General features: G+C 49.3%; 1 protein-coding gene across 1 annotated transcript in view; it reads left to right on the forward strand.

Moving 5' to 3' along the window:
- LOC144140009 (beta-mannosidase-like) overlaps positions 1-15,693 on the forward strand; it is a 159,945-nt gene that overhangs the window by 46,800 nt on the left and 97,452 nt on the right. The window contains exon 8 of the mRNA XM_077672223.1: positions 14,970-15,092. Coding sequence (XP_077528349.1) covers positions 14,970-15,092 — 123 coding nt within the window. The remainder of the gene's footprint in view (positions 1-14,969; positions 15,093-15,693) is intronic.

Here is a 15,693-nt window from a genome sequence, read left to right on the forward strand (position 1 = left end):
AGGCGGGGGTCGCCGTCTTCGATTAGTTCTATACCACAGCAGAATGTCCCCATAGCTCGTGAGGGGGTTGCACTCGGGAGGCTCGTACCGTTCTGGAGGCGTGGCCGAGACGTTGGCCGCCGCGCGGTGTGTGAGCGCGCGCGCAGCGGCATCGGCCGTCTCGTTGCGGTTGGCGAGACCCGTTCCGAGATGTAGGGACCCCATGTGTGCGGGGAACCATCGGAGAGTTACTGGGGTGTCTGTAGATTTCGCGGTACTGATCACTTTCACTGCACTGGCACACACTTTGTTTATGGCGTAACGGAGTACTGCGGTTCGCGAATCACTGATCACTGTAGTACACTTGGGGTCTGTTATGGCCAAGGCGATGGCCATTTCTTCCGCTTGGTGTGAGTCCGCTGCGGTGAAGCTGCCCGCACTGCGAGTGTCGCCAGTGATGGCGTCCACCACTACCGCTCCGTAGGTCGCTGGTCGATGTGGGTAGACCGCTGCGTCGTTATATGTGGCTCCGTTGTCATTGGCACATAGGGTCGTGAGGGCTCGGGCCCTTGCAAGCCGCCGTTCGCTATTGTGTTCTGGATGCATCTGCTTCGGGATCGGGCTTAGGGTAAGCAGTCTCGTTGTTGCCTCTGGTAGTGCAACGGTGTCTGTTGGGTGGGTGGCGAGGGGAGTCGCGCCGATTGCTCGCAGTATAGACCATCCGGTGCGTGTTTGGGACAAGCGTTCGTGTTGTGCTGTACTCTGGGCTTCTATAATCTCTTCCAAAGTGTTGTGGATGCCTATCTCGAGGAGCTTGTCGGTGCTTGTACACTGTAGCAAGCCGAGCGCTGCCTTGTAGACTTTCCGAATGGCCGCGTCCAGCTTGGAGTGTTCTGCGGCTGTCCAGTTGTGAAACGCTGCTACATAAGCGATGTGACTAACGGCGAAGCACTGGACGAGTCTGGTGAGACTGTCTTCCTTCATGCCTGCCTTGCGGGTGGGCACTCGTCTGATGAGTCGCATGGCCGCCGCTACCTTGGTAGTGATCTTGGTGACCGTGGCGCAGTTGCTTCGTTGACAGTCGAGGAGCAGGCCCAGGACTCGCAGAGTGTTGACGGGGGGGGGGGGTCGTGCTGCCGTTCGCCGTGCGTATGGTGATGTTAGCCGGTGCCGAAGCTTTTGCGCGGGCACGTCTTGGGGGTATGACGAGCAGCTCCGATTTGGATGGGGAGCATACGAGGCCCGTATCTTGTAGTTGTGACTCGATTGCCGTTACTGCCGCTTGTAGCGTGGTTTCAATGTGGCCGTCGCTTCCTCCGGCGACCCATAGCGTAATGTCATCAGCATAGATCGTATGGCCGACGCCCGGCACTCGGGCAAGTTGGTTGGCCACCCCGATCATCACCAGATTGAAGAGGAGCGGAGAGATCACCGAGCCTTGCGGGGTGCCAACGCTGCCTAGTTGCTTCTGTGGAAGTTGTAGGTCTCCAGCGTGGATAGTAGTGGTACGTCCCGTCAGAAAGTCCTTGATGTAAGCGTATGTGCGGCGACCCATGTTCAGGTGGGATACCTGAGGCAGGATAGCTCCGTGCCATAGCTTGCCGAAGGCACTTTGCAGATCTAGCCCCAGTACCGCTCTATTGTCGAGGGTGCGGGTTGGGTCATCAATGATGGCGTGTTTGAGCTGGAGCATAGCGTCCTGCGTGCTGAGCTTCGCCCTGAATCCTATGATTGTATTAGGGTAGAGTTCGGAGCTCTCTAGGTACCGCTGTCATCGGTTGAGTAACACACTTTCCCAACACACGAGGTGAGGGAGATTGGTCTCAGGTTGTCAATTTGGGGCGGCTTGCCCGGTTTCGGTAGTAGGACCGTTTTCGCCATCTTCCACTGCTGTGGCAGGCGGCCGGTTCTCCAGCATTTGTTAAAGTATCGCGTGAGGGCCGTGATAGCTGCCTCACTGAGGTTGCGAAGAGCTTTGTTAGTGACTTTGTCAGGTCCTGCCGCCGATCTGCTGTTCAGTGTCTGCAGGACCGCTCGTACTTCCCATTCCTCGATGTCCTGGTCCAGTTCTACATTATCGTGGCCTGCGTACTCGGAGTGGTTGTCTATTGGAGCGGTGGGAAGGTAGCGGTCGTTCAGGCGCTTGCTCACCTCCTGTACCCCGAGCTCTGCGATGGCCGTTTGGATCGTGCGGGCAAGGCAATGTCTCTGCGTGCCCTTGGATTTAGTTTCATCGAGGAGGAAACGTAGTAGGTTTCACGTTCTACTTTTGTGTATTTCGCCGTCGGCCTCCTGACATACTGCATGCCATTGCTGTCGGCATAGCACCTTGCTGTGTTGCGCGATGGCTTTGTTGAGTAGAGCAATTTTCTTGCGGAGTTTGCGATTTGTGCGTTGACTCCGCCATCGCTGTTGTAGAGATTGCTTAGCCTCGATGAGATGTGCTAGCCGGCTATCCACCTGAGTAATGGAGTCGTCGGTTTCGAGATCTGTGGTCGCTGCTTCGGTTGCCTGAGCGAGGGCTCTCGCCCACTCCTCGGTGTCGTCAATATCGGTGGGTGCATCTAGGGATTGGCGGAACGCGGTCCAGTTGGTCACCCGTTGCGTTCGTGTGGTTGTGGTTGTAGCTGTCGCTTTTGTAGGTAGGGTGATCTCAATGATGTAGTGGTCGCTACCAAGGTTTCATCCCGTGTTAAGCCACTGTGCCGTCTTCCCGTTGCGTCCCGGTCTGACGAAAGTGAGGTCTGGGGTGGAGTCCCTCGTGATGGACGTTCGTATACGCGTCGGGGTGGCGGGGTCGGTGAGGAGGTGGAAACCGGCGTCTGTGGCGTCTTCAATGAGGTCTCTTCCTTTGGTGGTGGTCTTGAGGTAGCCCCAGTCTTGATGCGGAGCGTTGAAGTCCCCGCAAAGAAGTATGGTGCTGTGCTGTGCTTGTCGTAGGGCCTTGTGTATGAGTGCCCGGAATTTCTGTTGACGATGTGCAGGGTTACTGTACACGTTGACGATGAAGGTACTGTCCTTGTGTTTCTTGGTGCCTTTCACGAGCTCGAAGGCGCAGTGTTCAATTGCACTGCGGCCCAGTAGATCGTGCTCGATCTACTTGCCTGGCACGTTTGCTCTATCGTTGTAAGCCTGGCCTCGACTGTCGTGAGTCGGGCCTCAACTGTTGTGAACCGTTCATTGATTGTGCTGATAGCTTCATCGTGCCGGTCCAGTCGAGCTAGGATGGTCGACACTTGCTTGCGTCCCGTGGTGTCTAGCGCTCTCTTCTTGGGAGTTGGTTCCGATGTCTCGTTGTTGTGGGGATTTGGTTCGACGGTGGACTCCGTCATCTCGTCCTCGTCTAACGAATCACTTATCTGCGACTGTGGTTCGGGTGCACGGGGTGGGGGCAGGGCAGGTTGGGGTGGCGGCGTTGGTGTCTGTTGTCTCGGCGGCTTAGGCTGTTGTAAAGCCAGGAGCTGCGAGAGCTTTGCGTTCATAGCCGTGAAGGTAGCGTCTTGTTCTGCAACTTTCTGACGAAGTTGTTCGTTCTCGAGTCGTAGTGCCGCAAACATCTCGTCTCGGGGTTGGGGGCGTTGAGGCGGCTTGCTATCCGGCGCTCTGATGACGTCCGCCCAGGCAACTCTGTCGCGCGAGCGCGACTGTCGCTTGCTGTGACTGGCACTTCGGCGGTGGCTCTTCGAGCGGCGCCTGCTGCTACTGCGGTGCCGCGAGCGGCTGCGCCGTTCTGCAGCTGGCGCGCCGCTCGTCATCAGTTGCGGGAAGGTGGCTAGGCTTAATGGCGGCGGCTGCTGCTGCGCCTCGTGTTTGCGCTCCCATCTCCGGCGCGTTCCCACGTACGGCGTCTTGTACCTGTTGGTGCAGCCTGGCGGTCCGGTGGGATGCTTGCCCCCACATAGTTTGCAGTGGGGGACGCACTCTTTCTCGTGGTTAGGGCCTGGGTTGGCCGTGCCGCAGGCGAAACATACTTTAACGTTGGGGTAGGACACACATCGCTCCTATGCCCCACTTTGCCACACTGTCGACATACTTCGTAATGTTGCCTGTATAGGCTACATTTGACCAGTATGGCGCCGTACTTTACATAATTGGGGACCTTCTGCCCAGCAAAGAGGACAATCACTGTAGTTGAGGTTCCTATGCGGTGAGCCTCCAGCGCTAGTGGGTTGGAGGAGTTCACGATGTTGGTAAACAGGTCGTCGTTTGTGTCTTCCACCGCAATCCCTTTTATGATGCCTTTCACCGTTCCGTTTGGGGCCGTTCGATAAGCGTGCGTATCGTAACTTTGCCCTTGGATGGTAAGGGAGCGCACTCGTGCGTAACATGTGGCGCGGTCTTCGTCCGGGGTGCTAACCACTATAATATTTTGGGCTGCATTGGTGCATATGGTGTCCTCGCTCGTCATTTGCTTTGGTATTCCTGCCGCTATGATGACGGCCGACATGAGCGTCGATGCCCCCGTGCGTCCTACATGCAGGCCGCCGCGTGGCCGCATCACAATCTTGGTCTCCTCTCCCGTCAGCGTTGGTGGCATGCGTGCTGCCTTCGCAATGTTAGCTGCCACTCGGCGTGCGTAGGCAGCCCGGTTGGGTGCGGTAGGTGCTGGTACTGTAGCTTTGGACTCACCGGTAGTAGGGTGGGCCATGCGTTGTCTTACTTGCTTGCCGGAGGCCTTCCAGCCCTCCGTGTCCGCCGGAGAGAAGTCAGCTCCCTGCACTGCGCTGGTCGTTCGGCCGGCACTTCGGTCGCCGTGAAATGTAGAGGTCGACGTTCCCGTTGCTTCCGAGTCGATCGGTGCGCTGGTGTACATGTCCGTGGCCATCGTCGCGGCTCTCGGCGGCCCCTCGAGCGGGTTAGGGTTACGCCGCGAGGCCGCCACCGCTGCGCTCGGGCCGTACTCAAGCTAGGCCTAAGCTAAGCCTAGCCGGGGTGCCGCGTTGGGCACACAGAAATCGACCGAAAAGTGGATAATTCGCGTACCTTGTGGCCAAATGAGGTATCGTTGCACTCCGTAGGGTGTACCGCACACCGTGGTGATGAAGAATCCGCGGTCGTAACTAATTAACGCTGCGCAATTGGGCATTAAAGCAGGAGCCGACGTTAGGTCAATCGTCTTCTGCTTCGTCGTCGCGAGCGCCCCAGAAAAACAACGATTCCCGTGGTCGAAATCGTACCTTGGTCCCTCGTGTTATGAAGGCGACATCTGATTGCGCCATTTCGACACGGCAGAAGCACTCGGTATTTGCGATGTTCACTCGGTTTGTTTGGGGAAAGCTTCGAGTTTTGACCGTCATTATCTTAAGAAAGCGCTTTGTTTTTTTGGTTCACAGAACCGCAAAAGTTGGTCGTTCGTCAGTTTTCCGCTATGTTGTGTCCTCATGTCCCCGCCCGACTTTACAGCGAGCAGCCCATGTTCGGCGATGCCGCTTTACAAATTTTTTATGCCTCGTTTGGGTTTTCTTGGTTCTTTCCAATGCCACCACACGCGCTGCGCTCCATTTGATCCCCATTTTAATGCAGTGTACGCGCTTACTCGGCCTGCCGTCTTTTTATTTATTTTTTCTTGGTTCATTGGATTCAGTCTTTTTCGATTTACCCGGGGGGGGGGGGGGAGGTCATAGCCACTGTGGGCACGACGTGGTGCAGCCCACAGAAGAGTTTTAAAGACGATAGTCTTTCTTGGGCTACTTAAACCAATAAGTTTTGGTCTGTCTGTCTGTCTGTCTGTCTGTCTGTCTGTCTGTTTGTTTGTCTGTCTATCTGTCTGTCTGTGACTAAATTCAGCCACCCGCCTAAAGTGAGACAAAATCTCAGCAATAGTCTTATATACTTACAGGAATATATAAACGTCTAAGTCCGGTGTCAATGTTCATACTTGTCCACCCTGTTGAGCAAGAACAAGACATTACGCAAACTTAAGGCAGAACATCAATACATAAGTGGTATTTGCAGTGTTTCTTTATTTAAAAAATTATGGATGGTTGGCTTTTACGATAGCAAATGGTATTCGACATTACAGCAGGAAACCGTCACCCGCAGTTCCCGCGCTCCTGGCGGCACTTCAGACATTACACGGCAACAGCAACGTAAAGTTCCACTATATAGGTTCCACGTTATGCTTGGAACGCACGTGGAGTAGGGCAACGTGGCTCTATAAACGTTGAAGTACGGCGGCTCGGTTCGCACGCGTCTCCGCCGTGCTGCAGCGCAGGCTTCGAGGAACCCGGCTTGTAGCAGTGGAACGCGGCCAATTTAAATTGATTTGAGCAAACCTTCAGTGTGTTTACCTTGGGAGGAGCGCGACCGAAGAGGAACAGCATGAGGGGGGAGCGGGAAAGCAAAGGGAGGCATTTACTTGGCAAATGTCGACAAATACTACTGTTTTTTTTTGTCGACATTTTCAACGAAAGGAGTAGATACGCGGCCAATTATATTTCCAACGAGAAATCGGTGTTTTTCTGTTGGCGATGCACGCACCCGGCTGGCATCCTTCGAACGCGCATCCACCCGGGAATCGTTTACAAAAACGCCCGCAGCACCATACCTTTTAACAACGCGTTCACTTGCTTTCCACATGTTTCATAGCCCGCGTGCATTTAAAGGAATTAAGCACGAGAAATATTCAGCGCATTTTGTTTCACAGCATAGATCAGAAAATAATGCACATGAACAAGCACTTCGCGCGCAGTGTTTCATATAGGGAATCAGAAAAAAAGCAGCGAGAAACACGCGGGGTGTAGTCAATTGCAATTGGCTTACAGGGGGTTTTGTATAACGAGTATCACAAAAAAAAACTCCAAAAGTGAGCCCGCTGTCTCGGGGGGCCATCAGCTTCTTTGGAGGTAGTGTCGCAACAGAATGAGTGGTGATTTATGAAAAAGAAGTTTCCCTGAATCTGATGTCGAGAGGCTACATTCTACATCGGCAGAAGGCTCGACGACATCACCACACCAACAAAACGCTTTCGCCAAAGAAATGTACTGTACGGTGCCGTGCAACAATTTCGTATCATACTTTCACTGGACATATCTTACGCGGTGGTATTTGCTGCATACAGCTGAACATGACCGGCAGCCTCACTATAACGGCAATTTCTTTTCACCGCGTTCCACATCCTCGGCAAGTGCTGGTGGCTCAAAATATATCCCCAAAATACCTATGTTACTACCGCCTCCATTGACGTGGTACGGCTGTCACGTTGATTTAGTCATTGGTTAGGCCTTGAAGTCAGCCCGGGGGAGCTCCTTCAAAAGTGGCTCCAGTTATGGTGAAACCGTCGAGGTTACCGTCGATTAGGACTGCATTCCTTTATAAACATTGTTTTCACGCAAGGCTGACAGCACTTCAACTCACAGAAGGGCTTTGTGGGAGGTGCTTTATGTAAATTCAAGCTTCCTTGGGAACTTTCAACATGCACGGATGAAATTCACGTAAAAATAAAGCTTCTCAACGTGGACAAAACCAATGAAGTTTGCGCTTATCTAAAGGAGGGAAAATTCTCGCAAAATGAAGACTGGAAATCGAGCAAGCAGATTTATTCACAGCGTTCTTTATTTGTGTACGTTGAAGTTTTCATACTTACGAAACGAGACTGGGCCGAACCGGGAATTCTCGGTGCTGGACGGTATTACAGGTGCTGATTGCTACAATCAGTGTGTATTGGTAAGACCGCCATACCTTTTATTTGAGCAGTCGACGGTGTACAGCAAACGACGTGAAGCTGGCGAACTTGAAGAGTAAAATGAGCACTATTTCACCAACTGCGCCGTCCTTGTGGAGGAATGATTCGCCACGCTCGCTCCTGTACCCATGGGATGGGCAGGTAAAGTAAAGTTGGTCGTGCTCATATCACACATGTGGCATTTGTAGGTTAAGATCCCGCTCCTTATTAATCCGTATGATGTAAAGCAATGCATTCGAACAAAAATGTTTAGTTAGCAGAAGGAACAGTAGTTATAATAACGCAAATGAAGATAATTGGTCGCACAGTATTTTGAAAAACCAAAAGCAATACATTAAAAAAGTAAACGTATCAGATCTGAACCGAAGAATTAGAAAATATGCTCCCTAGACAACTTCCCGAAAAAAACGAATACTGTTCAAAAAAGCGGAAAAATTCAGGAAACACCTAAAAAAATTAATTCCCTTTCACTCTGGGAAGGATGACCTGCGAAGCTGCACGCAGTACATGAAACGCATGAAGCAAAACGTTTCTTTGTAATTTTCGATCGAGAAGCTAGCACTACCCCAATAAAACTTTGAAAGACTCGAGATTTATTTTAGTGGACAAGCTTAGACGTATCAGTTTACCTCCGGCATCCTAGGCATCTTACTGTCTGCGTAACACACCAAGCCAATCCGTTCAACCACTATAAGGACACCGGAAAGTTTGCATTGGAACAGTGGACGTACACGTTCAAACCTTCCGCCAGCGCAACGGACACGTCATAACTGAGGGCATGAAACCTACATCTGGGCGTGCACACCTCCCTTCACTCCACTCCCAAATCGGGTCAGATAAACAGGCAACCAGTTATGTGCGCGTTCTTGAAAGTGAAAATTACCTTCAAAATTGTGGCTCTGAAAGCACTTCGAGCTGAACAAGATATATTGGCTCACGTCGACGTTGGTGTTCATCCCTGAGGAATTCCCAGCAACTGGGCACGCTAGAAAATTGCGGTTGGAAGGAAGGTGGCAGCGGATTTCTGTTATTTTCGCAGCTTCGATTCCCGCTGTTCTTCTTCCGAGTGAACGACACGCGTCTGTTCATTAACAGTTAAAACATGCAAGGACTCGAGCTTTATTCTAGTCGACTAACGTGTGGCTGTCCGTTTCCCTCCCGTGTCGTAGGCATGTCACCAGCTTAAATCGCTCGACCATTGAGGACAGCTGACAGGTCAGATTGAGCCACGAGACCTCCACGTTTAAATATCCCGCCAGAACAACGCGCATGCCATCGGTAGCGGTGTGAGGACTAGCTAGAGTTCCTGTATATAGCTCCCCTACGCAATATACAGGAACTCTAGGACTAGCTGTGCATGCACGCCCCCGTGCTTCCACCCCCAAACAGTGCACGCATAACCCAACAACCTATGATAGGCGCATGCTTAGTCGTGAAATACACTGGCGAAAGTGTCCTGCGGAATGCCTTTCATTCTGAAAAGAATTATGGGCTCACTTCGGTGCAGAAATAGGGGAATTGGCTCTGGTAACGCCTGATAATGGCGATACCGCCGTTATCCGCCGGAGCCGCAGCTTTTGAAAGAGGCATCGGTGGTTGCGAGGGGAATAACAAAACTTTGTAGAAACGGTGTCGATGGTGGCGAAGAGGAGCGCCGCAGTGGCGTCGAGTCAATTTGCTTCACCGGAGTGAAAACTGGGGGAGAGGGGGGGGGGTTATACAGGTACTACTTCTAGTAAAAAAATCCCGCAAATGAACCATCCGTGGAACGACCTGATTTCCATGGTGGGAAAAGCGCTACCGTAACAAGGACAACTGAGTACACGGGACAAAGCGCTTCAAACAAAACCTTGTTACTGTAGCGCTTTTCCCACCATGAACATGTACCAACACGCCCAGCTCGCAGTTCTTCTGGACCTGATTTCCAAAAAGGATAAAAGGCTCAAGTAACACATTTGTTCAATTTGATAGCGTACGTCGTAGAGCGGCTGCGTCCTCAAGGCTGAGCCGCCAGGGTACCAAGTCTTGATACAACATGATGAAAAGTTTTATAGCGAGGAATTACAAAAATCTCCATGACCACTTGCACTCCCGCGGGGCATATCCACTAACGAGAAATGTGAGGAGAGGCGAAGTATGACGTGTGTAGGTGTACTGAAAGAGTGGAAGTCTCAGTCTTGAACACGACGAGGGCTGATACGGCGCTGGAGAAGCGCCGGTTGGAGGAGCCATGGCGCGCTTACTGAGACAGTGGCGCCCTTTCTTGCGTTGAACCAGATTCAAGCAATTAAATGAGAGGCAGATTGGCCGTAAGTTATCTTCGTGTCACACGCCGTAGCATGCGTTCTAACGCGAGGCGTTGTAAAATGGCTGTCCCGATGTGTTCTTTTAGTACGGGTTACGTTCTCGCTTGAGGCGTTGGAAAACGAGTGTACCGGTGCTTTCGTGCCGTAACTACATGAGACTACGACACGAGATGCCGACAGCCCGAGCCAATATGTTGCTTTGTCCTTACAGTGCAGTGATTACGAGTGTGGTGCGGTATGTTTCCGGAGCTATCGTCTGCCTCTACAATTCGCAACATACTCCCGGTCACATAACCGATGTGTAAGAAACATTAACATCTGACAAGGGCTCCGACATGGGTGTTTCGGTTTGGCGGAAATAATATTGTCTAAAAATAGTGCACTCGAGAAGGTAAAGGACAGTAGCGGAGCCAAAGATAAAATTACCTTCTATATTTACGTAGTAGTCTGAAGCCGTGCTGGCGGCGCGCTTCGTGGTGGTCATTTCTGGCCGTACTTTACATCGAGGTTTATTACAGGGCAGGCAGCAAATAATTGCGGTTGGTCTCTATACTTGTTTATTTGGCGTATTTAGGCAATCAGGACACCTGAATTTTCAAGTCAGTATTTTTTGTGTTATTGTTTTTTGTTCCCTCCTTGCTCTCTTGTTGCCCCACGAGTATAGCCCCACTGCATACGTACGCGTCGTTTCGAAACATCTCTCTCTGTCTCACTGTTTCCCGTAAAGGTATTGTGGTACCGGGGTTCTTGCACCCGGCCGCGGTTCCCCAGAAGGACACTGAGCCCCCTCGATCACACCTTTACTTGGAGTCCCGCTCCGCCGATCCGGCTGCACACACGTCGCCCAACCGAGTCCGCCATGTCCTATCCTCGCTCCCCCCGCGCCACCTCCTCATCCTCAGCCGGCACATGTCCATCGCGGGGGATTGTCCACCGCCACTATTGCCGGATTACCACAATATATATATATATATATATATAAATATATATATATATATATATATATATATATATATATATATATATATATATATATATATATATATATATATATATATATATATATATATATATATATATATATATATATATATATATATACACACATTAGCATTGAAGACCTCCCTTTCTTTCAGGTATTCTCACCGACAAGTCACCATGGATTCTGAATGTTACGATGTTCTACGAATCGTCATATAAAAAACAGACGAAGGGGACTGTCAATATTAGTCTCAATGCCGTCTACCTAGCGAACAAAACATTCACTGCAGAGTCTGCTGAAGCCCTCGAACCAAAGTTCACTTTTCAGCTTATGATTCCTGAGGTGAGCGCACATTTTCGAAGTACCTGATAACAGAGCTTTGGCTTAGGGAACTGCAGCAAATGCCTAATGATTTGAACTGGTGGATTGTCAGTGGATCAATACATTTAATGCATAGAAGCGCTTTGCAGCGCGCTTCGCAAAGCATTTGACGACGAGTTACCACAGGCAGTGTGTATAATTTGTTTGTGTAGAAATAAAGCTGCTTTTATTGGCAACATCTAAATGATTCTGCGTATTTGACGCAGCCATTACTCTTCACAATGCGTGTTGATTTACCAAAAAACAGTTTAACTTCTGCAAGTAGCTATGTATTGTACGTATCGTATTGTATCAGGCACATCGTATCAGATTGAAGGAAAGTGACTGCGTCAGTGACACTTCGGTTGTGTTGTATTTTACAAAGCCGAGGGGCGGTTTTTAGATAAATTCTTGCGTTGACGCTGAGGGCATCTCTATTGCGCATGCCGGGATGTGTGTATATATGTGTAGCACCTGTCCGTGTCGTCTTTCTTGTGCGTTGTGTATTTGCGCCACTCAGTATGTTTGTATCTAATAAAAAGCACGCCAACTTTATGGCACCCGCCTCTGTTCGGGCTAAACCATATGCTTGAATTTTAAATCTATAAGGCATGCCTCGTTTATAAATGCCGTCTTTGTCGCCTACATGGTGGGTTGGAATTTATTTCAAAAAGTACTGCAACAGTACCTGCTATTACAGAAAAGAGGCTGCAATTTCTTCTCGAGGCTCCAACACCCCTTTTTCAAACGTGTTGATGGGGAACGTTTAGAACTCGATTCCTCTTTAACACGTCATACCAGCGGTTATTTCTATCATCTTATTGTGTCTGGCGGGTTTATTGAGAGCGCACCGCACTTTTACCTTCTAGTACTTCTAGCTCTCTTACTAGCACTGTTACCTTCTAGTAAATGCACAGAAAGTGGTACCGCTGGGGTGAAATGGCAGCGATAGCTAAAAAACTTCGGAGGTAAGTTTAAATATTTAACGATATAAAGTGACCATCATAGCCTCAATTTCTCCTTTATAGCAGGATGAGCCTACGCTGCAGGGGAAGCTAACGCTGCAGAATTAATCTGCGCTCGGATCTCGCCTGCCAGTGTTTAAATTGGAGACATACTTCTTGTCTTTTTTTAAATTTCCAGAGCTGTAGAAAACTTCGTTAGTCGAAAATCTAGCTTCCATAGTGCACAAACATGGGCAAAATGGCAGTCAACTGACGTTCAAAAGGGCTGAGAGCTCTAATTACAATATCAATTGGCACAAGTGGTGCAAGGGTGGAGGAACATCAGAAATGGGGTCGACTTAGCCTCTCTCCGCACTGACAACGAACATCAGGAAATAGGGAGCAGATGGCGTAAATATAGCGCATTCCTTGGCTCAAGGGCCGAGGGCCCTTGAGCCAAGGAGCGTGCAAGGAACACAAGGGCTCTTGGCTCTACGGGGTTGGGAGGAAGGGTGTAGTGACCGGTGTGCCACTCTTCCACCGCACCGAAGATGACAATGACGAAGGAGGGAGCTCCTCACGGGGCGCAAGCCGACGCTCAAGCCTGGAGAACGCTGGGTGCTCCTGACGAGGCGCGCGCTCAGTGGCGCTCGTAATTGTTTGCTAAAGCCACCACACCAAGGTCGTGCCGGGCGCCTCCTCCCGGGGCCGTTTTTATTCTGGGTATTTCTTTTTGGCTAATGCCAACGGACCAAGCTCAAGCTTCAACAGCTCTGCTATTAAAAATCACCTGAACGAAGGCTTGATCACGAATTTATGTAGACGAAACATAATAAAAACACTAACACGGCTTTGCGGGTTATACATCATCCTTTCTTCCGCAAGGAATAAAATGGTTTCCTAGTTAAGGATAGTGTAATGCTATAATCGGGAATAAGAAATTTCATTTATTAATACAAAAGAGATGAGGTTCGAAGATCGGAAATAAAAAAGAACTGTTTTAAAATGGACTTTAATGTTCATAGAATTAAATACAAGAAAAAAAAATCGTAGCCATCCTGCGCTGCGAAAGGATGTCCAGCGAAGCTGTTGTAAACGACTACAAAGGCTAAAGGGGGTTGCGGTATTAAATATTTCTCGTCGTCCCGGACAGCATGTCGCTTGCGCTCGGCTTCTCTGGCAACAAATGCTGGGTCATGCCTAGCCTGACGCATGCGCCCAGCGGCTCGTGCAAGAACTGGTTTATTTAGCGACGCTTGTCCTGCGTTACCTTCAAACATATTCTGCAAACATCATCTTTACCAGGAACACATGTTGGGGGGTCGCATTGTTCACAGGCGCCTTACCAATCATAATGCGGTTTCGATGCTTCTCTCGTGCGTTTTTAAACGGATACTGAGCTGTATGCTGTATGTGTCATTAGCCTGACGCATGTGTTCAGCGCCTTAGGCGACAACTCCTGGGTCCCGCCAGTGTTTTTGGTCTACGGCGCGGAATTTTTCGCAAAGTACAGGCGGATAACGTGGTTGTAAAACAGAAGTCTCGGCCCGTGGCGTATGGAGCTCAACAAAAGATAAAATGATTAACTAGCGCTGTCTCAACAAATGACATTCGAGGAGTATTAATGTCGGAATTACGAATTGAATAAGCTTCACTACAAGGAGGAGTGCGTGTGATTCATTCGAAAGGCACAGTTCAATAGTACTTTGTTCACATCTAGAAAAGTTCATCTTTGAGCGTTTATGCGAAGCACTGAGCCATTACGGTAAGTCACTGCCATAAAGCACGAAATATTGTGGTAATATTTATGGTAAGGACCACATTATTTCCTCAATCCTAGAACCAATATAGTGGAATTAAGGTGGAATATCGCCAAGAACGGCTGAACTTACATTAAGTTTTGGAAACATACCTTTTGATAATTTCAGTTTATGATACAGTTTCTTTCACTCGGTTGAAAAGACCGTGTAGTGAGTAATACATTTTTCCAGCCAGCGCGCAGTTAACTTTTGGAAAACCTTGTAGTTTTTAAAGCGCGAAGGACATAGACTGGCGTAGACTGGACAGGGATTGAAGACTTTCAAAAACACGACGTAAATACCAATATTCGCACTTAGCCAATAAAAACTGAACGAAATAATAGTTACCGTATACTTTTTCCAATCAGAAAGACCATATGCGCCAGATGGCATAATCTGCTAATATTAATGCGCGTGCATCGGTAAGCAATTGCTACGTGCTCGCTCTAAATCCCAATACCCGAAAAACAACGCAGTCATATCAACTGAAACTCCTTGTTAGGTAACAGTTTTGAAAACACTACTACGCAGCACTTTAAGCGGGGCTCTTAAAGTTTCTTGCCATACTACACGTAGAGGGCACTATGTTTCCAATCCTATTTTTTGTGGCTTGTTCTCGTGCATCCCTTTTTGACATTGATCCTCAATGTTTCCGACTGTGCCCGTTATTATGGAAGGAATTTCCAAGTTAATGCAATAATAAAGCTTAGGACGGAATTTTGAAGCTTCAAATTGAACATCCGCATAAAGCATGACCTACTTTTATGTCAAAACAACACAAAAATGGGGTAACTTTGGTATGTAGTGTGATTTTCAGGTGTTTCGACATGTAGAATGTTGTATGTACACATACTGGAAAAATAAGTACTGCGAGCTTCTTTTTGCAGGAAGCGGTGGAACCTTGGTGGCCCTCAGGCTATGGCGAACAGACACTGTACCGTTTAAACTTGACCGTCATAGTGGAGGGTGAGAGGATAGAGAAAATTACCAGGCTCGGTTTCCGCTTTGTCGAATTAAATGAAGACCCAGTGGGTAAGTGTACCCAACTCTCGTCAGTTTGAATAAGCTAGAATAAAGTTGAAACGTGGGCAACCTGGAATTGTGAATAATTTGTACACACCCACGGACAAAAGTTAGGACATTTTTGGTGCAGAAATATACAATGTACGCGCAGGCACACTACTGTGATGAGTTGATTTATAGTGGCGTTTAACGAGACGAAGGTGTGTCTGCGCTGAGGCGCACCGTATTGAAGGACTTCGAAATAATGGTGGCAACATGGGGATCACTGACGGGCACCGTAATCTCCTTTGGTGCACCTCCCAAAACCAAAATCTTTTTGCCTCCATCAGAAAAGCAGCCACCGCGGCCGGTATCCAACCTTTTTACTTTGGTTCTGCCGCACGAATTATCCAATAAACCACCGTGGTGGATGCAGTAGAATCTACGATGGAATAAAAAATGGCGTAGGGTAAGGCACCCAGCGTTGTTTCATATTCTCGCCTTGCCGATCAATGAGGTATTATCCTGTTTTTGCTCAACCACAACCTTATCTGTTTGGAACACTTTCATAACAAATTATGCGGGCTTCATTGAACATGGCCTGTAGCTGCTGGATAGCTTCCTCTCGAGTAAGAGC

The sequence above is a fragment of the Haemaphysalis longicornis genome, unplaced genomic scaffold (genome assembly GCF_048455015.1).
Source record: "Haemaphysalis longicornis isolate Haplotype H1 unplaced genomic scaffold, Haemaphysalis longicornis Haplotype H1 scaffold_5, whole genome shotgun sequence".
NCBI classification, from domain to species: Eukaryota; Metazoa; Arthropoda; class Arachnida; order Ixodida; family Ixodidae; genus Haemaphysalis; species Haemaphysalis longicornis.